Source organism: Mustela lutreola, chromosome 7, assembly GCF_030435805.1.
Source record: "Mustela lutreola isolate mMusLut2 chromosome 7, mMusLut2.pri, whole genome shotgun sequence".
Classification (NCBI taxonomy): domain Eukaryota; kingdom Metazoa; phylum Chordata; class Mammalia; order Carnivora; family Mustelidae; genus Mustela; species Mustela lutreola.
Window position 1 is genome coordinate 137,484,226 of NC_081296.1, and position 23,758 is coordinate 137,507,983.

At 43.8% G+C, this 23,758-nt stretch overlaps 3 protein-coding genes and 1 non-coding gene across 25 annotated transcripts in view; 2 read left to right on the forward strand and 2 right to left on the reverse strand.

Moving 5' to 3' along the window:
* Positions 1-10,809, reverse strand: part of TTLL5 (tubulin tyrosine ligase like 5) — a 282,938-nt gene extending 272,129 nt beyond the window's left edge. For 19 of the 21 annotated variants that reach the window (XR_009355825.1, XR_009355827.1, XR_009355826.1 and 16 more), the window contains exons 1-3: positions 10,479-10,809; positions 9,011-9,179; positions 3,315-3,421 (exon numbers count right to left, since the gene is read on the reverse strand). Coding sequence is in view for 18 of the 21 variants with exons in the window: in XM_059182754.1 (XP_059038737.1) it covers positions 3,315-3,421; positions 9,011-9,084 (181 nt within the window). In the remaining 3 variants the exon portion in view is untranslated. The remainder of the gene's footprint in view (positions 1-3,314; positions 3,422-9,010; positions 9,180-10,478) is intronic. The other 2 variants (XM_059182764.1, XM_059182763.1) reach the window with 1 other exon arrangement.
* Positions 1,754-1,943, forward strand: LOC131837789 (U2 spliceosomal RNA). The gene has a single exon (XR_009356372.1). It is a non-coding gene; the product is annotated as a U2 spliceosomal RNA (small nuclear RNA).
* A 61-nt stretch (positions 10,810-10,870) lies between the features above and the next one.
* Positions 10,871-20,441, forward strand: ERG28 (ergosterol biosynthesis 28 homolog). Of its 2 annotated transcripts, none has more exons than XM_059182769.1 (5): positions 10,871-11,124; positions 13,725-13,888; positions 16,758-16,852; positions 19,453-19,571; positions 19,699-20,441. In XM_059182769.1, exons 2-5 carry the CDS (start codon positions 13,756-13,758, stop codon positions 19,883-19,885), a joined length of 534 nt encoding a protein of 177 aa, XP_059038752.1. In that variant the 5' UTR covers positions 10,871-11,124; positions 13,725-13,755; the 3' UTR covers positions 19,886-20,441. The 2 variants fall into 2 exon arrangements, with proteins under 2 accessions (XP_059038752.1, XP_059038753.1); XM_059182770.1 differs by having other exon boundaries at positions 16,758-16,848.
* Positions 20,442-21,466: 1,025 nt separating this feature from the next.
* Positions 21,467-23,758, reverse strand: part of FLVCR2 (FLVCR choline and putative heme transporter 2) — a 53,133-nt gene continuing 50,841 nt past the window's right edge. The window contains exon 10 of the mRNA XM_059182766.1: positions 21,467-23,182. Within this exon, the coding sequence (XP_059038749.1) occupies positions 23,102-23,182 (81 nt within the window). The 3' untranslated portion in view covers positions 21,467-23,101. The remainder of the gene's footprint in view (positions 23,183-23,758) is intronic.

Genomic DNA, 23,758 nt, shown 5'->3' on the forward strand with positions numbered 1-23,758 from the left:
TTAGATAAACACAAAAACTAAAAACACACAAACTACCAAAACTGCATCAATACAAAATATAAAATATGAATAGACATATAGCAAGTAGAGCTTGAATCAGTAATCAAAAACCTCCCTATAAAGAAAAGCCCAGACTATATGGAATCACTGGTGAATTCTATCAAACAGTTAAAGAATCAACACCAATCATTCTCAAGTTCTTCCAAAAAAGAGGAGGGAACACATTATATGGCCAGCATTACTCTGATACCAAATCCAGATAGCTATCACAAGAAAACTACAAATCAAAATCCCTTATGAGTACAGATGCAAATATCCTCAACAAAATAACAGCAAACCAAACCAAGCAGCATATTTAAAGGATTATACCATGACCAAGTGGGATTTATCTCAGGAATGTACATATGGTTCAACATACAAAAGTCAATCAATGTAATACGCCACATTAAGAGAATGAAGGAAAAAAATCTCAATTAATGCAGAGAAAGCATTTAACAAAATCCAATACCCCTGCATGATTTAAAAGAAAAAAAAAACACCAAATAAAGGAATAGAAGGAAAATTCTTGAACATGATAAAGGGCATTCATGAAAATCCACAGCTAATATATTGAACGGTGAAAGACTGAAAGCTTTCCCCCTCAGATCAGAAACAAGAAAGAGAAAGATACCCACTTTTACAACGTCTATTTGACATTGTACTTGAAATTCTAGGAAGAGCCATTAGGCAAGAAAAAGAAACAAAAGACATCCAGGTTGGAAAGGAAGAAGTAAAATCTCTATGTGCAGATGACATGATCTTACATACAGACAATGCTAAAGAATACAAACACACACACACACAATTAGAGCTAATAAATGAGTTCAGCAAGGTTTCAGAATCCAAGATCAACTTATAAATATCGGTTGTACTTATGCACACTGGCAATGAATAATCCAAAAATGGAACTGAAAAAGCAATTCCATTTATGATAGCATCAAAGAGAATAAAATATTTAGGAATAAAGTTAGCCAAGGAACTCTAAAACTTGTACAATGAAAACTACAAAACATTGCTAAAGAAATTAAAGATGACCTAAATAAATGACAAGATATCCATCCCATGTTTACAGACTAGAAGACTTCATACGAAGATGGCAATATGCTCCCCCTCACAATCCCAACAGCCTTTTTGCACAAATGGAAAAGCTGATCTTAAAATTAATACGGAATTGCAAGGGATCCTGAATAGCCTAAAAAATCTTGAAAAAGGAGAATAAAGTTAAAGCACTCACATAGCCCAATTTTTTAAAAATTTAGTACAAAGACAGAGTAATCAAAACAATGTGGCACTGGTATAAAGTTAAGATTTAAGTGAAATATTAAGAGTCTAGAAACAAACCCATACATCCATAGTCAGCTGATTTCCAATGACAGTGCCGAGACTATTCAATAGGGAAAGAACAGTCTCTGCAACTAATCACAGTGGGACAACTGGATAGTCACATGCAAAAGATGAAGGTGGACACTTGTTTCATACTATATAGGAAAATTAACTCAAAATGGATCAAAGACCATTTAGCTCTAAACGTAAGCACTTAAACTATAAAACTCTTAGCAGAAAGCATAGGGATTATGAGCTTGGATTAGGCGATGGTTCCCTTAGATGTGACACCAAAAGCATAAGCAACAAAAGAAAAAACAGATAAACTGCACGTCATCAAAATGAAAAATTTTTGCTCATGTGAGAACACTATCAAGATATAAAAAGACATATCGCTTCTTGGCCTTTTGGCTAAGATCATATGTAGTATCTGTTCTTATCAGTTTAATATCTGATACATCCTCTATCCAAGGACAATATATTAAATGGATTTTTGGAGCAGAAAGATGGAATAGGAGCTTGCTCTGTCCACTCCACGCAACAACCTGGTATTGCAGTACTTCAGGAATGGTGCATCCCCACCAAACTGGGGGGGGGGGGGGGGGAGAGAGAGATAAAAAGGCAAACCAGAGAATAGGAAAAAGAATTTGGAAATCGAAATATCTGATAAGGGTCTAGTATCTAGAATATATAAAGAACTCTTCTAACTCAACAACAGAAGTGAAGCAACCCAATCCAAAAAGAGGCAAAGGCGGGGGGCGCCTGGGTGGCTCAGCTGGTTAGCATCCGACTCTTGATCTCTGTTCACTCAGGTTTTGATCTCAGGATCATGAGTTCAAACCCACATTGGGATCCATGCTGCGTATGGCGCCAATTTAAAAAAAAAAAAAAAAGGCAAAGGCTTTGAACAGTATTTCTCTAAATAAGATATGCAAATGACCAAGAAGTACATGAAAAGATGCTCAGTGTCATTAGTCATCAGGGAAATGAACATCAAAACCACAGTAAGATACCATTTCACACCCACTAGTCAAGCTATAATCTAAAAAACAAAAAATAAGAAATGTCAGTGAGGATGTGGAGAAAATGGAACTCTCCTACAACACTGGTGGGAATGTAGGATTGTGTAATCACTACAGAATATCCTTTGGCAGCCCTTTAATAAGTTAAACATGAATTACCATAAGACCTAGCAATTCCATTCCTAGGCATAGACCCAAAAGAATTGAAAACAGGTGCTCAAACAAAAACACATACGTGCATCTTCAGAGCAGCACTATTCACAATAGCCAAAAGGTGGAAACAACCACCAACCGATCGATCAACTGAAGAATGGATGAACAAAACATGGTCCTCCATGAGAGTAACGAGGTACTAATATATGCTACAACACAGATGAACCTTGAAAACATTCTGTTAAGTTAAAAAAGCCAGACACAAAAGACTACATATTGTAGGAGTACATTTGTAAGAAATATTCAGAATAGGCAAATCAAAAGAGACAGAAAGGAGATGAGCAGTATACCACGAGCTGGGGTAAGGAACCATAGGGAGTGACTGCTTAATGGAAATGGGGTTGACTTAGGATGATGAAAATGTTCTGGACTAGACAGTGGTGTGGGTTGTACAGCATGGAGACTGTACTAAATGCCAGTGAAGTGTACATTCTAAAATGTTTAAAAGGGCACATTTTGTTTTGTGTCTGTTACGACAAAAAATAACAGTAACACATGCACATAATTCTGAAGAAAAAGTTCAAAGGAAAGCAATTTCAGATGCAGAAAATTTAAGAAATTCCAAATAACCCCGAAGTATATTTAAAAAAATCATGAGATTTGGTTTTTTTCTCATGACCTAGGCCCTTTTCCTATTTACCTATGATACCAACTTCTGTAAGATGAGGTTACCAGGCCATACCCAGCCCTGCCCGCCGTTGGGGAGGCCATACCTACCTCCAATTACTCGAATATTGTTGTCCTTTGTCAGAATAGCCTCAGCGTGGAACACCAAAACTGGAATTCTCCTGCAGCCTCCGGTCCACATGATACACGGATGATCCCTACAGCCGTAACGAAAGGCTTTTATTTATTAAGTGACAGCTCAAAATCTGAATTAATGACTGAAGCAGATCACCGTGGTTTGCTGCTTAACAACTTTCCCTCCTCTTGGAACAAGAATCCCAAATGTCCTATGGGAAACCATTTAGCTCCCATTCTTAGCCATGGGGTCTAGTTATGATTAACTCCATCCTTGCTCTGGGGATGGCCTTCAATTGGCCTCAGCCGATCAGGGCCTTCTACCCCTCAGTTCTAGTTAGTGGATCCAGAATGAGCACATAAACCAAATGCAGCCAGTGAGTGCCAGAAGGTACACAGTGAGACCCTCTGAGAAAGAGATCTTTTCTTTCTCTTCTATAGCAGCTACAGAAGAGATGGCCTCTTCCCCTGGATGGTATAAGAGAAGGAATTAAGTGCAATTGTCATTTTATGACCCTGAGAGGAAAGCCTGGAGCTACAGGTAAAGGAGGAAGTCAGTGAGAATCCCACTGGAAGAATGAGAAAAATGAGATCCTGAGAGGCAAATGTGGCATTACAGAATCAAGTCTTTCCTAAATACAAGTTAATAAATTCCCTTTATGGGGGACCATGGGAAAAAAAATCTTTAAAATGAAATTTTTAAATTCCTTTTATTACTTAGGACAATTTTTATTTTAATCCCTAGCATATATAAAGAATTCTAATATATAGCATCCACAAATAATTTATATACCTTTTTATGCCCTATAGTCCCTTTTTAAGACAATTTGATAACCCATCCTATGATTCTGAGCTAGAAACCCAAAATTAATACAAGCGCTCCAATTAAAACCACAGTATTTTAAAGCAAGCCTATACTAAATGGAACAATATTTTTCCAGAAAATACTCTCCAGAAAAGGACCTCCGACTTTATGCTCCTACTGTAGCCTCAGGAAATCTGTTTAATCAATCTTAGACAGATAGGTATTTACTCACAGACTGGGAAAATCTTCAACCTCCTTAGTGCTAGGGAGCCAGAAGGGAAAGAAATGACCTGAGCCCCTACTGTGTGCCAGGAATTAAAGTAAGAGCTTTCACATGTTGTCTCACTTAATCCGCTTGTCCGCACTATAAACTGAAAAAAAAGGTGTCTCGGGGAGGATAAGTGATTTGCTCAAGATCAGAGAGCTGGATAAGTAAGGGAACAGATATCTGAACCCAAGTGCCTGACCGCGCTCTAACACCCTCCCATCTCCCTGATCACATTTCAGTGATGTTTTATATACACAACACCTCAAAACCCACCCTTTTGGGAACCTAAACTAATCAGTTCCTTAAGCAGAATAAGATCCATTTAGCCAAAATTTGGGCTGCTCTCAAACACTCATATGACCACATCCTTTAAAAAAGGTCATACTACAAATCTCAGGGTCAAGTCAGACCTTCCCAACCCAAATTTAAAAAGATCCCCGTTTTGAATGCACAGGCTGCCAGGCTACCAGTCTGAGAAGTGAGGCAGCCTTGAGACTTGGAATGAGCTGCCAAAGTGTTTTAGTGAGGAAAAGCAAAGAACACCATACCTAGTTCACTTCCTGTTTTCTCTGTTCCTGCTTCTTGACTTGGGTAATAGCACCCATTTGTGAAAAAAGGTATTTATCACGGGCACTTTTTTAGCAAGAAGGATTTTTTTTTTCATGGTTTGCTTGCTTTTTAATCTTAAACACCTGTAAAATGTGGGCAGGGGGCCAGATGATTCCTAGGATCTCTTCCAACTATAATTTTTCCGCTCTATTTCTAAGTCAGAGGATAGAGAAAAAATAGGCAGCCTAAACTGAAAAGTCTTGGACAGAAATTCTGGAAATTATCCAAAGTTCCTGTCACTCTAGCATTAGCTACAAACTGGCACCACTGTGCCCTCCCATTTACAAATAATGGATTACTGCTTCAAGTTAAAACGCCTGACAAGGGTCAGGAACACAATAAACAGATATACGGCTGAGAGGAGCCAAGGCCCCAGCTATGCTATTTGCGGAAAGCCAAATCCCTGTCAGAGAAATCCTTCCACTTGCAACCTATGAAAAGATAAAAGATGTGGTAGACACATTATGAATTCAGTACAGTCAACCAAAACACTCTGGGCAGATGCTGTTATCCTTAAAAGCATGCTCCCACCAGGTGGTGCTAAAGGCAAAAGATTCAAAATGGTGAGGAAACTGAAAATTGGGACTTCCAATTTTCATTCACACCAGAAACTGGTATATATTAAGAAAATATGCTCGTATACGCATGAATGAACACAAAACTTGGATGCTTAATTACCAAAGTAGAACAGTTGTAAGGTTCACTTTATTGAATGCTTAACATTTTGGTTCTTAAGAAGGAATTTCATGAGGCATATATATTATTCACTCCTGGGACCTAGCCTACATTACTTGAAGCTTCGAGGCCTAATTCATACCAATGCCCTCACTGGAAATGCTTCCCTGCTTCCGTCCATTTGATCCCAAATTTATGCCCAAGACATCTCACTACCCATGTGGGGCCTTCCCCCAGCTCCTCCAGCCCACAGTGATGATGCCTTCTGTCTCTGAACTCCTGTAGTGCTCACTGTATACTTTGTATACAAACATACTTTGTATATTTGTTGAAGATATTTTTATCCCCCATGTATATGTTTATGAACTGCTATTAAAGCTGGCTTTTATAATAGGAATTGAAATTATTTTTTTAGTACCTGAAGAAACCTTATATTACATCCTTCCACATCTATATATAAATTTGTATTTGGGATCCACTAGCTAAATATAGAAAAGGGGCCCCTTTAAATTTAGTATTTGAAATAATGTGCAAAACAAGGATTTCCTGGACAGATCCCAGCCCTAAAGTCCATTAACACTTTAACACAGCCTTGGGATCTGAGGAGATCTAGCAGATGCCCACGGATAGACATCTTTGGATCACATCAGCACCCTTGGATGATTTAAGGACTTTAAATTTCTGAAACTTTAAAAATGTAAGCATATTACCCCAAGTGTAAATCAGATTAACTTAAGATTCCTAATGTATATAGTAAGTGTCTGATAGACAAGACATGAGCCAATGGAATGTTAACTGTCAAAAGTCACCAGGAGTCTGAAAGGAAGAGCAAAAAAAAAATCCATGAATTTGGATTGGGGTAGGGAATTACACCTGTAGGTTCACTTACTTGTACTAGAAATTCAGCCATTTCTCAATTATGAATATAGGCAACAAAGCATTATTTGTGTCTTTGAGTCTGTCTGAAATTATACATTTTTTTATACCATATTACAGCTGTTGCAGATGTCTCACAATATCATTTACATTTACCACTACCTCTAAGTTATGGTAGTTACTACACTTGCCACCGGATCACCTGTGGTCACGATCTTCCTCACCTGGCATGATGAAGCTGGACAACAATTTGGCAGCTCTCCTCCCAAGCAATCATTCAGCTGCGAAATGGTGACACATCACAGTGGTGATCCAGACACCTTTGATGCTTCCCAATATTCCCCACTTACAACTGCTAATCAAAGACTACCCCCACAGGGTCGGGGCACCTGGGTGGCACAGGTGGTTGAGCATCCCACTCCTGGTTTCAGTTTAAGTCACGGTCTCAGGATGGTGAGCTCAAGCCCTGAGTCAGACTCTGCACTCAACACAGAAACTGCTTGAGACTCTCTCCCCCCAATTCTAAAATGGATAGATAAATCGGGGGGGAAAAAAAAAAAAGACTACCCCAACTACCCACAGGATGATGAGCTTATGCAAACTGAGTAAAACAATCTTCAGGCTGCTGTCTTTACAAAATAAAATCTAACTTTCCCAGGTTTTAAATGGGTAATCTTGTTTAAAGCAAAGAGCACATATTACAATATCACAAGTTTGAAGTTTGTTTTTAATTTTAATAACTGTATTTCAAGGTAATTGGTACTACTCGCAGTGATGTGTATTTTACTTTAAGCATCTAAAAATACTATTCTGATAAGGAACACATGACACCAAAAACCTTAAGAACCCCTGCTCTAGGATGATCTAAAGCAGAAAGTCTCCATTTATTCATTGGGTCGGTGGGTCACTCAGTTGGCAACTATTTACCGAGTACCCACTGCAATATTAGGTTGAAAATCTGAAATTGTCGTCCGGAATTGTCAATATTTGACTATTTTTAACTTACCAAAACACCATGAAGTAAAAGAATGATCTTGAAATTAGACTGATGCTTGTAGAAGTTAAAAATTTTGTGAAATAGGTAAGACGCAGCACACAGAAAGCAAAAAGTCACAAGATAAAGTGACCAGAGGGAATCATCTATTTAATTATCCTGAATAAGAATGACCCAAATATAATGCTAAATCTCTTTTATTTTCTATGACCTTACAGTGATGAGAAACCTTTCCTAAAGCTTTATGAATGCTTCAATAATTTCTGCTAGTTACATTATTTTTTTTATTTAATTTTTTATTTTTTATAAACATATAATATATTTTTATCCCCAGAGGTACAGGTCTGTGAATCGCCAGGTTTACACACTTCACAGCACTCACCATAGCATATACCCTCCCCAATTCTTCTAGTTACATTAAATGTTATCTTCTACTTTATAGAAAGAAATGCACTTTAAATTCAAAATTAAAGCCAGTAGGAATAATCCCTTAACAACTGTATGGCACATCTTCATTTAAAAAGTCATTTCATACATATCATTCTATTTGATCCTAACCATACCCCTATAAAACAGCCTGAGAGATATTACCCCGACTTTTCAAGTTACATAAAACACACATATCCAAGAGGACTCACAGAGAAACTGAAAAACTAATCTTAAATTTAAGTCAGACTCTCTTTTTCCTCTGTGTCAAGGAATAATGCTAACGGAGGCAAAAGAGTAAAGTGCCTCAAAATCCACGAAAACTGGGTCTGATTCTCAATTCATCACACACTCTGCATCCTTGAAAAAGTTCTTTGATCTTTAAGGCTGAGCTTACTGAAGTGGCAATAATTACATCTTCAGATTAAATGAGACACATCAGTTAAGGCCCTCACCATCATCTATGCTAAATGATAAGCTACACTTTCTCCCATCATTCATTTTTATTGTTACAAGAATCCAGCAATCAAGAAACCTGACTCTTTCCTAATAACTCGGGAAAGCAATGTGGTTCAATGGCACAGCAGAGGTTACAGAATTCTAATGTACTGTCCCACAGTTACTCTGGTAAGTTACTTGACCTCTCTATAGACTATCATTCTATCATTGTACAGGTTTTTGAGAAAATAACGTAACCTACCTCACAGGGTCTGGAGACCTCCTTTGCTTCCATATCTACAAATTTAAAACCTCCCCCGTTAGGAGCTCTAATCGAGAGTTCACAAAGAGTAGTACCTGGGGCCAATGTTCATTCATGAGCCCAGAAATAGAGCCTTCTCTCATTTCAGATAGCTAAGGGTGACCAACTCATAAAATCCTGGATTAGACTGAGGATAGAAACTAAAACCAGAGTCTGACTACACCAAAGGAAGGAGACCGCGTGAAAGAAGGTATAACTAAAAGAGAATTATTTTCTACCCAAAGGCAAAGGCTTTAGACGCAGGCTTGCTCTTACTTACTCTTGGCTTACCACCTCCTCATCCTCTGAGGATGATGCTGTTTCCTCCAGGTCCCGGGCCATCACGATTGGCATTTCCTTTAGGGTTTGTCATGCAGTCAGCAGATGGGGGCCTCAGAGACCTTTTCTTGCAGATTCACCGGATCAAACAATTTAGGTGGCACTGATTCCTGCAAGAAAGCCAAATGATTTGAAACACAATGGCATTTTCTATTTATTGATTATTGCTATTGATCTTCCAAGTAATAAATATGAATGTTTACCTAAATGGTGCCCATTTAGGTAAGAAGCTTACCTTCTATCACAGTGCCTCACTTATGCCACAAAACTCAAGATTGTTTCAAACATACTGTCTGTCCTCTATGTATTTAAAGAGCTGTTATTAAGTTTGAGCTTCTCATTTTTCTTTTATATACTAAACCTAACAAGAATTAGCTTCTAGGAAAGTCTGAGATAGGTAGCTTACTGACTAAAACATAGACTCCTTGCTAGAAAAGCTTGACTTGGGTTAAAAATAAAAACTCAAGATTTACTACCCTTGAAAATATTTCTTTAGACACTAGAACAAGCACACAGCTGAAATGCCTTCATATTTCACTAAAACAAATTCAACCACTAAACTAAAAGATTAATATATTCTCCTCAATCAAGGTGATAAGTAGCTGGGAAGGAGAAAAAAAAAAAAAAAAACACTGTCCTTCCACTCTCAAAAATTATTCTCCCTTACTAAAAATCACAAACTATGATTTGAATCTCAAATAGACATTAGGGTACTTCTAACTTAAAATATTTTTGCATATGTAAAAAGTACAAGTGTGTTGTGTGTTTAAGGATGAAATCGAATTTACAGATAAAGAAAATGAACAAGTTTAAATGACCATAATCCTGTTACTCAGAGATAACGATCTGATGTCCATCTCTGCAAATCTTATTTTGCTATACACTCAAAATACGGTAAGATCGTAATCGGGACCAAAAAGCCGCCGATCCCGATGACGATCCCTACAGATCTTCAGCGGAATGGGCAGTATCTAGTAACTTCAAATGCGTTCTTCCGAGGACTCCCGACGGGATTTCTAGATCTTTCCCAAAATGTTGGAAAGTCCTTTAAATTAAAACAAAACAAGCAAAACCTCCAAGCGAGGAAGAGATGACAAACCTGTCCCAGGCCGCCAGCAGAGCAGAGACAACGGAGGGAAGAAGATTAAGGACACCCGCCCAAGAATCGTCTTCGCCCTAAAGGGATCAGCCCCTCGGCCCCACCCCCGGCTCACCCCAATCCCGGGTAGATCCTCAGATGCTCCCCAAGGGAAGGACAGGGATGACTGTGCCGCTGCGATTCAGCCCAGCGCGCCCGGAAGCCAACAGCTAGCCCCGGACTCCGAGAGGGAAGTGTAGCCGCCGGCGCCCGCCCAGGCTCGGGAGCTCACCTCCCTCCCGTAGGGGAGCGCGCCGGCGCAGGCGTTTACCTGTCTCATCTTCCCATGGCTCCGGGAGGGCCGGCGGGGACCGCGCTCTGCGCCTACCACCCTCCTCCTTCCCCAGCCGGGCTCACGGCCGCCGCCGACCGCTGCTTCCCCCGTTACTACAACAACCAACAAGCAACCGCCCGCTCGGAGCCACTGCGCAGGCGCCCGCCTCCCCGCGCTGACAACGCTCGGCTTCGGGCGCGAAGGAATGTCGTCACCGCCGCGCTATGCGGGCGCAGAGCTTTGCTCTCAGGAGAAGTCTATAGAGTTCTTTTTCCGCTCCCTTTCTCTCCACTCCTAAAGGGTAGACTCCAGCCCCGGAGTCCTTCCGCCACGCTCAACAGGAGGGTTCGCTGCGTGAGCGGCCGTACCGGGGTGAAGCTTGGGCAGCGGCAACCACTGATTGGCAGTAAAGGGGTGCACGCCCCATCTCCTGCTCGAGCAAAACCGGAGCAGCCAATCAGAGCGAGGGCTGACGGAAACAACCCAATCCTGGAGCCGGCCTGTGGGCGGGGGCGAGGACAAATGGCTCAGGTGGACTCCTCGCTAGATGTGCTTCGAGGCTTTGCTGCTGCTGCCCTTATTGCTGCTGCTGCCGCTGCTCCGGCTGGTGCTGCTGCTGCTGTGCTGGGGGTCCGGTCACCAGGTACCGAGAGTGTTGGGGAGAAGAGGGAGGGAGGCGTTTTGGCGGCATCTGATTGAGAGCATAGGGAGAGTCTGGAAAAATGGAGGTGAGATGGATGGAAGATCGCTGATAGCAACCTTTCTGGGGGGGAACAAGGGGTTTCGAGAGACCTTGACAAGGGGCAGCTGGGACTATGAAGATGAAGAAGGCTTGGTAGGTTCGGGGAACCAAAGAATGAATGAACGAATGACCAGCCACTCAGAGCCTAGCACAGGACAAGCAAGGAACCTTTTCACTTTCTCATGTAATTCCCACAGTAACCCTTGAGATAGGTATTTTTAAAGCTCCTTTTTGCAGATTTCTCACCCAGAGTCGTACAGCTACACAATGATTGTGGAACGGTGGGAACCTCCCCCTGACTAGTTTTAACACCACACCTTTGCAGGGCCAGGCCAGGACAAAATTTGAGAACAGATGTTAGATACTTTAGGAGGCCCTGAAGCTTTAGGGAAATGGGGTTGAGGGATTTGGTAGAGCAGTTCGGAAGAGTGCTCAGGCTTTGCCCTCATCAGCTATCTGTTGGGATTTCTAAGAGCTTTTGTGAAATGGGTGTAAGTTCTCTCAAAGAGGGGAGCCATCCACATGGCTTTTCTGCCCCTGGGAGGAGAAAGCCTGAGTCACCTGTTGAGAAATGGGGAAAAATAAGGAGGATCAGGGGGTCTTGGCCCATGCCCTGACCGCTGCTGATCGCCAGTAAAACTCTATTCTCTCTGGACTTCAATAACATCCATTGTTGCAATCTACCATTCCCTGAGGGGTTTCGCTTCCTCCTCTAGAGCCCTTTTTTGGTTGTTCTTTCTTTTTAGTGTTTCACCTTGTCTTAGGTCATGGCTGACTTTCACATATATTTCAGCTGGGTAGCCTAAGACCATACTGAAACTTCTGTCAGAGTGTCAAAGGAAGCCTGATGGTTTATCACCACTTCAGCCCCAAGAAGTCAACCTGACAACAGATAAACTTTGGGAAAAACAAAAGACAACCAAAAAAAGAAAAAAAAAAAACCCCAAAACCCAAAAAACACAGATTACAACACTACAATGAAGATGAGAAGAAGTAGTTGTATTATTGGGTTCTTTATCTACATGAGTTTTATTTAAATCAAGTTGATTGAGGGGCCCCTGGATGGCTCAGTTGGTTAAGTGCCTTGCCTTTGGCTCAGGTCATGATCTCAGAGTCCTGGGATTGAGCCCCACATCGGGCTTTCTGCTCGGTGGGGAACCTGTTTCTCCCCCTCCCTCTCCCTCTCAAATGAATAAGTAAGATCTTTAGAAAAATAAATCAAGTTGATTGAAATCATTGCTCTTCAAGGGTTCATCTAAGCTTTTTTTTTTTTTTTATTAAACAAAAAGTACATAATGTAAATGTATTTTGTATACAACTTCAAGACAGAAGTGGGTATAGTGTGCTTGCCTTCCTTAAAAATAGAAACTACATCAAAATATTCTCAGTGAGGCAGTATTGCAGAGCAGGGTTCTTAGCTTAGCTCTGCCATGTTGTTAGCTGTGTAACCTCAAGCAAATCACTTGATTTCTCTGTGCCAGCCCTCATCTGTCAAATGGAAATAGTGATAGTGCCTATCCACCTTGTTTAGGGATTAAATGAGATACTTTATGTTAGGTGCTTGCACAGTGCGTGACACATACAAGCGCCCACTACCTGTTAGCTATCCTAATTTCTCCTGCAATGCAACACCAACATTGTTGGTTCTCCTCCACATAATTTTCATGCTAGTTCCCAAGTCACAGCAATTCATTTACTTTTAACTTTTATATTGTTCTAGTTTATAGAGCACAAATTACCTGAGAACCAGAGTAGAGAAAACCCAAGAGTGTACATATTGCCCTCACTCCATAGATACCACTCAAATGTGTGTGGCTTTTGTAAGCTTCAAAGGGTCTGTCATCAATAGGCAGGCATGTATCTGTTGGTAGATCTAAGTGAGCCACTTGGATTACAAGGGAATGTCATAAAACAAAACAAAACAAAAAACTGGGCTAGAAGGAAAGATATTAAAAGATTGATTCCAGACAAGAGAAAAGGGTTCTGATTTAGGCTAACACTGTGGAGAAGTTGTTTAGACAAAAGTAAATACTGTGCCACTTTGATGTGATACTTTGCAGTATCCTGTTGATTCACGACTAGCAGTGAGAGTAAATAAATAAGACCGGTTTCTATAACTCTTCAACAGAAGGCCATTTTATTATCTGATAGTCATATCTGTACACCTCCTCTTTGTCTGTTCCCTTTTTTCTCTATTATTTTTGGTTGGCTTACCATTTCTAAGCCCTGCACTTAGCCTCTGTCGCTCTAGGTAAAGGTTAGCATCCTTGGGTTTAGGGTAAATGTCCAGGCAGCTTGCGAACCCTGTGAAATCAGAATGGTACGTTAAAATAACAGACTGTGGGTAAGTTCAGGGCCTGGGAAAGGAACTAATGAAGTGATTCCCAAGATAAGCTTCGTGTAGCCTCTGGAAGTGGGGCACAAGTTAACTACTCAAGCCAGAGAGCTTATGGTTGAGTAAGCTAACTGCTGTCTCCTGTTTTTTTGCCTTTGTTCCCAAGGCAAAAAGCCCTCTTGGGTTGGAGGGAAGTCATGAGCCGTTTCTTGAACGTGTTACGAAGCTGGCTGGTTATGGTGTCCATCATAGCCATAGGGAACACCCTGCAGAGTTTCCGAGACCACACCTTTCTCTATGAAAAGCTCTACACAGGCAAGCCGGATCTCGGTAAGAAATCGGAGAACTGTATCCTTCGTGGGAGTGGTCCCAAACTGTGGTTCCCAGACTGGGCTGTGCCTAAGAGCAAGCTATAGGACGTTCAAAAACAAACACACACACACAGCACAGGTGTCCGTTTTCTTCTCTAGACTTAGCTCCTGAAACTTTCACCCCGAGTGGGGCCCTAATTTTTCATAACTTCCCAGGTGATTCTGATGCTGGCTAATCTAACCTTTGGTGGCCATTAGAATAATGGCCTTTGTGGATAGCACTTGGCCCTTTTTCCTCCCAAGCTTGTCTGAGTATCTTTTCATCCATTTTATACTGTCCTTTGCATATTACAGGCAATACAAAAAGTATTACAAGGGCAGTGAGAAGAGAGTTATTTGGTGACACTGGGGTGCCCCACTGGAAAGCTATAAAAAACCTGTTCATATTATTTCATTCCTCTTCAGAAGCTAGGTTGTGCCACATATAGTTTATTCTGTGTTCCAGATGGGGAGTTACTGACCTAAGGACTTCTTAAACTGTGAAGAGCCCCCAAGAAGCTATCTGAAATTCCACTGAGCTGGTCTCCCAGAGTGGAACTCAGAAGGCCTCTGGTGGCCTTTCCCAGTTCCTGGAGCCTCCCTGCTGAGCGTATTTTCACATTTCAGCTTGTGCTTCCTTGTGCTGATGTGTGGGATAATGGTGTTTGAGCTGCAGCACCATTTCACGCAGCTGACAACTCTGTGTCGCATTTATAGCTAACCCAGATTCGGGCTGTGACCTAGCTCATGTTTCTGCAACATCTCCATACAGAATAGATCAAAGTAGGCTAAGGATCCCTTCGAACAAAGCTCAATCCGAGTAAAGTACCTGGGAAAGTAGGTAGGACATTTCCACCGTGTCCCCCTCAAATGCTGCCTTCTGATGTCCAGGAACTCTTTGTAGATCCACAGGATTTTAGGGATTATCCGGTCTAGTCCTTTAAGTTTAAAGTTGACAGAAAAACCCAGGGGTTATGCGTTTCACTCAAGGGTGTATAGTCAAGTTGAAGAACTGTTGGGAGGTGGGGAGCATGGAGGGCTGGGAGGAATTGTCTGTCTCCATCCCAGAAGTAGAGACTGCGCCCCCCCCCCCCCATAAGCAGGAGGCACTCAGGGTACTCTGCTGATGGGAACAGCGTTCTGGAGCATCCCACAGAATTTTGCCTGATGCCTTACCTGCCTAGGGTTGGTGAAATACTCTATTTTTGTATCTCACTAACTAGACCCAGATTCGGGCTCTGGGTCTAGTTAGAACTCTTTCCTCAGCGTTTTCATCAGTAGAGCTATCAAATTGGTTTATCAAGAATGTAGCCTTCCAGGGCCAACCACTAGATATTTGGTTGGCATGTGGAATTTTTTTTCTCACCTTACTACCGTCTGAAGGTCTTCAGTGTTGTAGGAATTGGTATCACTGTGTGGTTTTCCAAAGGATGGAAAATCCTGAAAGCCCAAGTAAACATTAATAAACCTTTCAGGGTGGGACGCCTGGGTGGCTCAGTTGGTTAAGCAGCTGCCTTCGGCTCAGGTCATGATCCCAGCGTCCTGGGATCGAGTCCCACATCGGGCTCCTTGCTCCACGGGGAGCCTGCTTCTCCCTCTGACTCTGCCTTCCACTCTGCCTGTGCTCGCTCTCACTCTCTCTCTGACAAATAAATAAATAAAATTTAAAAAAAAATAAAAATAAAAAATAAACCTTTCAGGGTGCCTGAGTGGCTCAGCCAGTTAAGCATCTGCCTTCAGCCCAGGTCACGATCCCAGGGACCTGAGATGGAGTCCCACATCAGGCTCAGAGCCTGCTTCTCCCTCTGCCCCTCCCCCCACTTGTACATGCACTCGCTCTCTCAAAAATAAATAAATAAAATCTGTTAAAAAAAAAAAAAGAAAAGAAAAAGAAATAGACCTTCGGTTATCAGTCTTGTCCCTTGAAATTTCTCTTGCTCAATAGACCAGCAAAGGAAGTATCTGTGCTTTCACAGCATCCCCTGACACAGAATATATTAGATAAAGAACTCTACAGTCACCCAGGAAGAAAGTCTTTTTAGAAAATACTTACTCCCAGGGCCTACCTCCAAAGAGTATGATTTAATTGTTCTGCTACCCAGGTCTTGGTAATTTCATAAAACTTCTTTAGTTGACTCTCATAAATGCCCAGAGTTAAGAACCACTGCTGTGGTAGACTGTGATCCCTGCTTTCAGGACAAGATATTTCCTACAGCAATACCAGAACAAAGCCACCCAGAGTAGGGTGGCCTCAGCAAACACAAAGGAAGCAGCACTTTGTTCCAGAACCAAGTGCACAGGAAACCTGCCCAGTGTGGGCTTTGTTCAAATAATATAGATCTGGCTTCAGGAGAAGACTTCGGTCTCTTCAAGGCCAGATTGAGCATCTAGATATGTTGCAGGATTTCTGAACTCCCTACTGCATCAGCCTTGAAGGTTTACTGACCTCCTAGGCATCTTGTCCTGATGCCCCACTGTGTGCAACATTCCCCCAGACCTGTCCTGATCCAGTCGGGCTGGACGTCCCTGCACCAGAGTGGTTTTCAGGACAGAGGTGGAAACTGCTACAGTCAGGAGATACGGCCTAAGTGGGCTCTCTGTTAGGTTCTTACTCTTGGAATGCCCCCGCTCAACTGTAGACATCCAAAGAGGAGCTGCACAGTTCTCACTGTGGGATTCCTTCCATTCCTTCTCGTTACCATGTGCAGCCCCAGAGCCTCCCCTCTGCCCAGCTGAAGGGAGTTCAGGCTCAGCAGCCTGCCTCCCATGAGCCACCAGTGAAGTAAGAGGAGTTTGGAGGGAACCCTGACTGTCCCCTCTCGACACTCTTGGTTTTTTCTGCTCTACAGTGAATGGCCTCCAGGCTCGGACTTTTGGGATCTGGACACTGCTGTCATCAGTGATTCGCTGCCTCTGTGCCATCGACATCCACAACAAGACGTATGTAAGGGAAGGAAGAGTTTTAGCATCCGGTCGTTGGAAATCAGGTGCTAGGCATACCCAGTGTGGGCCTCCCCTTGGAGACCTGTTAATTTTCATACATTAGCCTAGAAAGTGGATAATGAAAAGTTAATGGTTCTATTCTTTCCAGGCCTTAAAAAAAAAGAAACCATAATAGGCCTCACAGGTCTTTACAGTTTGAAAATTCCTTAGAAGTGGGTAGCAACAGGGCATGTCATGATCCAGTGGCCTGCATCACACCCCTCTACTTCTTCACTAAAGAATCAGCCTTTCTTCTACTAAAGAAGGAGAGTAGTGCACTCTTTTTAGAACAGCCACCCACATATTACCTTATTCTCACATTCCTCCTTAAGAAATAGGAATGAACAGAAACCCCAGTCCCCGAAAAAAGGAACCCACGAGGAAACTGCTGCATGCTTGTATCCCTTTCATAGGTGAGGATGAAAGCGAACCCAGGATTCCTATATTCTGCCACTCTAGGGTACTCAGGCCAGGCTGAAACATTTTGCAGACAACCATAGCCTCTCGTCTGAATCACGCTATAACCAGTGCTGACCACTGGAGGGGGCTTGAACTTCCTTGCCAACCATCCTCACCATAGTCAAAAGGGAGAAGTTTGCTCAGATCACTGGCTAAGGCCACCAAAATGTCAACTTCTCACCAAAATATTTTTCTGCCATATCTAAGCTCTCAGCATTTGGGGAAAGAGGAGGTAATGATATTTACTGAGCACCCCTGATGATGCCTGGAGCTTTCACCTACGTGACCTTGATTAAGTCTCCCAGCAGCCCTGGGAGGTAATAATTTTCATTCCCAAGTCTGCAGATCTACATGTTAGAGACCCAATTAATTTGAACTAAGGAAGACTGACTCAAGTGGGATTTGAAGCAGGGCTGTTAACTCTGTGATCTCTCCAAGTTTTTTTAATTTTTTTTTTTAAACTTGAAACTATGGTTTGACTCATTCTACACTGACGTGTATTTTGGGAAGCAGTATGGTTCCCAGTGAAAGTAGCAGTGGAAACAGCCTGGGGCCCAGGCATGAAAACAAGAAAATGGGCTCTTATCTCCATTCTGTTAATAACTCCTTTTGGAGCTGTAAAACTTCATTATAGCGAAAATCCGCTGTATAGATTTGACTCCCCCCAAACTTAGCTACTAACAGCCTACTACCCACCAGAAGCTTTACTGATAAGAAAGTTGATTAAGACATATTTTGTGTGTTTTATGTGTTAGGTACTGTATCCTTAAAATCAAGTATGCTAGAGCAAAGGAAATGTTACTCAGAACATCATAAGGAACAGAAAATGCATTTACTGTACTGTACTACAATGTGTTTTTTTTTTTAAATCCACATATAAGTGGACCCATGTTGTTCAGGGGATCAGCTGTTGACCTCTGCCTCTTAGTCTCTTTATGTATAAAATGAGACTAGTAGATCTGAGGGCAGGGTGACTAGGAGGGCGAAAGAATTAAATAATCCCATTCATTTCCCTCGTCCTGACACAGGATAGCCATAAATGCAGACTTCTGTTTCTAGCCTTTTGTAACCTGGGACTTTAGTTCATGCTCTTCTGATAATACATTCTGATTCTATTTCCTCCCGAAACAGAAATTCAAAATCAACACCCATATATACATATTTACTAAATGTCTAAAAACATGCACAGGAATGATAAAATTCAAATCTAACGTACCCATTCCTTCTGGGGAGGGGGAGGCAGGAGAATTGGATCTGGGTGGGATAAAGATACGTAGAATGCTTTAACTGATACCTGTGAGATTTCATTTCTTAGAAAAAAGTATCTGGAGCACAAATGCCAAAACATCCCGATTGGATGGAGCAGGGTTTTGGTTGCAAATGGGATAATTACAGTATTCTATCATCAATGCTTTTTTGTACCTTTGAAATACTTCATAATCTTAAAAATCATTGTCAAAAAAAAAAAGATATCCCCAACCTAAGTGGTCAGTCATCCTATAGCCTATCTCCCCTCCACCGCTTCGTCAAAACTGAGGAACACATTCTCTTCCCATGAGGTTATCACTGTGTCCTCCACCTGATCATGTTCCCAGGCTAAGACCCAAAATAACAACAGCCCGCATGGCAAGAGCATCTAAAAGCCCCAGAGAGGTCCTCACTCCTCCTGCCGCACTCAGGCCCTTCATTCTATGACATCCATCCTCTGAGCACTGACTAGCTCCTGGCCCAACACCTACCAGGTGGGCTTGGACTACAGAGCCAAGCCAGTCTGAGTAAGTAGAATGTGTAAGCGTGATTGCTCCCCAGCTGTCTATACTGCTAGGAGTGCCATAACCCAGACTCTGCTTTGCTCTGGCTGGCTTCACCACCTTGCTACGACTTAGAGACCCACTCTGGATGCCAGGACCATTCTCCTCTCAGTCTAGCCCTTGAAACCTTCAGTTTTACTCTCGTAGAGGGTAAATTGATGTAATGGAGCAGATGGGTCTTTCTTGGGCCCAAGTCTGGATTGACTTGGGGGCGGGGGGGATCGGACCGTTGCTTGTCCCCTGCACTGAACAAGCAGGCCTCCAGTTCCCATTTCTGTCTGCTCCCTTGTAGGCTGTACCACATCACACTCTGGACCTTCCTCCTCGCCCTGGGACACTTCCTGTCCGAGTTGTTTGTCTTTGGGACCGCAGCTCCCACGATTGGCGTCTTGGCCCCCCTGATGGTGGCAAGTAAGCACCTGCCCCCCAGACCTCCTATGGGAACTGTACCCTAGGGTCGGGGGTGGGAGAGCAGACATACAAGAGGATAAGAAAGTGCTGTGCTGATGTCCGCCACCTTTCTTTTCTCTTACTTAAGGTTTCTCGATCCTGGGTATGCTAGTTGGCCTCCGGTACCTAGAAGTCGAACCAGTATCCAGACAGAAGAAGAGAAACTGAGGCCGGCGTTAACCACCTCTGAGACTTCGTCTTCCACCTTGCGTCCCCTTCCTTCATCCTCCATCCTCTTCTTTCTGCTCCATCCTGAGCCCTCTTACCACTCCTAGCCTTTTAGGTTTGGGGTTTTTCTTACACTTAAAAATTTTTAAGCTACAACCTTCATACAGAAAATATAATGTGTACATACAATTGAAAGAATCCTTTTAAATGATTGAATACTCTGTCCCTTCACCCAGCTCAAGAGATGTCCAGCACCTCAGAAACCCACTGTGTGCCCTTCCCCTACCTACAGTCTTCCAGGATCCCTTTTCCAGCCTCTGCTTTTTCCCTTTATTTTCATCCCTTCCTCTGACTTGTGTGGTGGGAACACGTGAACTATGAAACTTACAGCTGCTGCGTCACCCAGAGCAGCTGTCACTAAGGGCTGCTTCAGGAGGTCGCCCCCCGAGGTTGGGCTCCTCTCTGCTGCTGGCCCCAAGACTCTGAACCATCCGAGGAACAGGCAGTTCTTCTAAGAAGGGCTCCCCTGTGAGTAAGCATGGCTCGTATACTTGTGTCTACAAGTGGATCAGGGTTGGAAGAGTCTGGGCTGTTTTTAGACCTTCTGGTCAGCTCTATTTGTGTAACAAATTTTGTAATAAATAGAAAAATTCTCTGCTTGGATCAGTCCTTGTACTTTGACCTCCCCTAAGCCAGGAGCACTCCTGCCCCTCTCCGAGCTGTAGTGTAGGAGAATCACAACTTTTTGCTGATCAAATACACCCTAATTGGTAGGACAGCTCAAGGACCCAGGGACCCACCAACTATTGTCAAGAGGTAGTAAGAAAAGCAGTGATCTTACGGAGTTAGCATGTGAGTGTAGATGCACATGGAGCTCACCTTAGAAAGTGAATGAAAGCATGCATGGTTTGGATTTGGATGCTCTAAGCATACGTCATAGAAACATAATTCCAGATAAGCCAAGACAAGACCCGAAGGATCTGAAGAGATGATTTAGAATAGAATGCATCATGAATATTATCATTCTTTAACAGCCAGCCTTGGCTCCCTTTCAAGATGATTTAAAGTAGAATTCGTCGAGTCTCTCTCCAGCTGAGAACTGCTAACAGATAATGGTGCCAGAATGCCACAGGCGCTGTGCATTCACTAAGAAAGAAACATACAGAAAACTGAGAGCAGCATGTCCAAGCCACAGTGTAAGGCACACCCACCTGGGAAGGGAGAAGTGGCAGTAGGTCAGACAGTTCAGAAGGAAAAATGGTGACACAACAGCAGAGGCCAAAAGCATGGACTCTGGCCAGGGCCAGATGGTGCAGTCACAACAGCAAACACTTCGGCCACACTTTGAGGCAGAGCCAGAAACAACAGTGGGCTCTGAGCAGCACCCCCGTGTGTGGACCATCCACATGTGTACACAGCCCAGAAGGCAGGCAGGGTCATGTGTAGGCCAGTGAGATACAAGGCACCACATAGGCACACATTCAGTCTTCCAGCCTTGTCTTGAAACAGTAGGCCTTGGGGAGGGTCACATCTGTGTGAACAGAGGATCCACCTCTGCAGTGGGCTCTGGGAACTGCTTCTCTAACCCCAGGCCCCTCCCATTCCGTCCCATGGGCCCGGGCCCCACAAATGAGCTGGACTCTTGGCTACCCAAAGACACCTCTGCCCCGTCTAATGACATGGCAGGCCACTTGGAGAATCTTTTATTGTCTTAAAACATCTGGCATTACAAGTAGAAAATACAAATCACGCTTTTAAAATAAAGGAATGACCAATCTGGTAAACGTTTTGTTAAAAAGTTTTAAGGAGCTGGAGAGTAAACACATTTCTCCTTATCAAAAAGCAAGACGTGCTTCCTCTCCACCTGTCTTCTACCCCCCAACCCTCCCCCAGCAGAAGTGTGAACTTCTCTTACATACAACACATCTGGAATGCCTGTATACACAAACACAAACACACACACACACACACACTCACACGGCTCCCCTCAGGCAGCAGCCCCCCTGCCAACCCAGGCTGCCCCCAGATGCCCAGACTGGGCAGTGGCCACAGCCCAGCAGCACCATGGACATGATCACAGCTGCTCAGCACAGGAGAAATGATTCAAATGTCTTACTTTCGGGGGACACTACCCCAGCCCATGAGGAGAGCCGGACAGCAGGCTGGGCAGGCGAGGAGGTCACCCTGGGTTGGTTTAAAGGGAATCCCTTGAGAAAGAAAAAAAAAGGGGTTTCACACATTCACAACATCTGTTAAAATGTGATTGCCAGAAGGGGACAGTGAGAGGGTTTGGGTGTGCGAATACGATCCCCTTCGGAGGCAGAAGGCACTTAACTCAAGCCAACTCAATTCCTTTTCCTTCTGCCCCTTTCCTCTCCTCTCTCCGAAGCTGTGGATTTCTCAGGGTGGACATGAAACAAAGTTTTCAGGAAAGATTACAGGAAGGTGGCTGGGATTTCCCCTCCCTTCAGAGAAAGGAAGCACTAAGGCCGACGACAGTTTCTCAAGGCATCGGCGGTGACAACAACACACACACACAAAGAAGTCCCTGGGCAGAGATCTTGTAGAAAAGAATCATCCTGTCCCCAAATCTAGCTACCACAGTTCCCAAAGGCTGGACCTTCACAAGCGGCCTCAGGCTGCGAGGCAGGTCACCCTCCCAGACAGGCTTCTTCACGGTCACAGCACGGTCACGGTCGCAGCAAAGTTTCTGTCAAGTTTATTGATGTTGGGTTTGATCAGCTCTTAGGAGAGGGTCTGGAAACAGACCCTCCCTAAGGCAGGAGAAGCTAGGCCGAGTCCTGATGGGTTCGTTCTGATGTTTTTCTGCTGGTGCTTTCTCTCCCACAGAACATTAGCCACAATGTGGTGACCCCAAAATTACCCCCTCTCTGGAGCAGCCGCCTCTCCTTAGAACTGGGCTCCTAAGGGTCTTATGATTCTTAAAAAAAAAAAAAGTTAATATCCTGAATAAGCTTTCTTTCCGTGATAATTTTGCAGGCCCTCTCCTGGTGGGCTGGAGGGGAAGGGGGAAGACGAGGCACCACGGCTCTTCAGCAGTCTCTCCGGCACCAGCTCCCACAGCCTGCGAAGGGGGCGGGGATGGAGCGGGCACCCAGTGGAAGGTGCCATCTTCCCCAGCTAGACCATGCAAGCTCTTGAGTGGGTTCCAGATGGCAGAGGCCCTGCCGTCCAAGCCCCCAGTATGCCAGCCGGTTCCCTCCAAAAGCTGCTGCGGCGAAGGCCTATGTGCCGGCGGTAGGCGCTGATGGAAGAGGTGGGGAGTGCTGTCTGGTTCCCTGAGTGGCCACCACCTTTTCCTCTCAGAGCTGCTCCTCAGACACAGTGGTGGGTGCTTTGCTGGTGTTGCTCTCCTCCTCCTCCTCCTCCTCCTCCGGGAGCTTCTGCAAGGCACAACAAGGAGGCAGCCCTTTGGGTGAAGAGGAAAAGGACTGCACCCTTGGCTAAAACAGCGGCCCGTCAGGGATGTCATCAGTGGGAAAACCAAGAGCCAGAGGCCCCTCAGCAGCCCCAGGAGCAAACAAAGGGAAGTAGAAAAGCAGCACCCAGCCTCTGCCAGTGTGCTCTCTAAACACACACACACCCTCACTGTGTCATCAAAGAAAAGCCAGAAAGGCCAGCTCTCTGTGACACCATGGCCACCACAAACGGTCCTGCTCCGAGTGCCTCCGAGGGAGGGTTCAGGCTCCCTCTGGGGCCTGCGAGAGAAGCAGAGCCCACCCTCCCTCCCCATTCTGACTGCCTAAAACTCACTTGGACTGACCACTGAGTAGTTCTCCAAAGTGTCAGCTCTACAACCCCTGCAGAAATTCTGACTACCTTCCTTTGGAGGCGGCCCCCAGCATGAGGAATATTATTATAGTGTGCAGGGAATGGAGGCAAGAGAGAATTTTTGTAAAGGCAGGATATAAACTCAGTGGCTAAAATTATGTATATATATCTTATACCTAGGGAAGAAG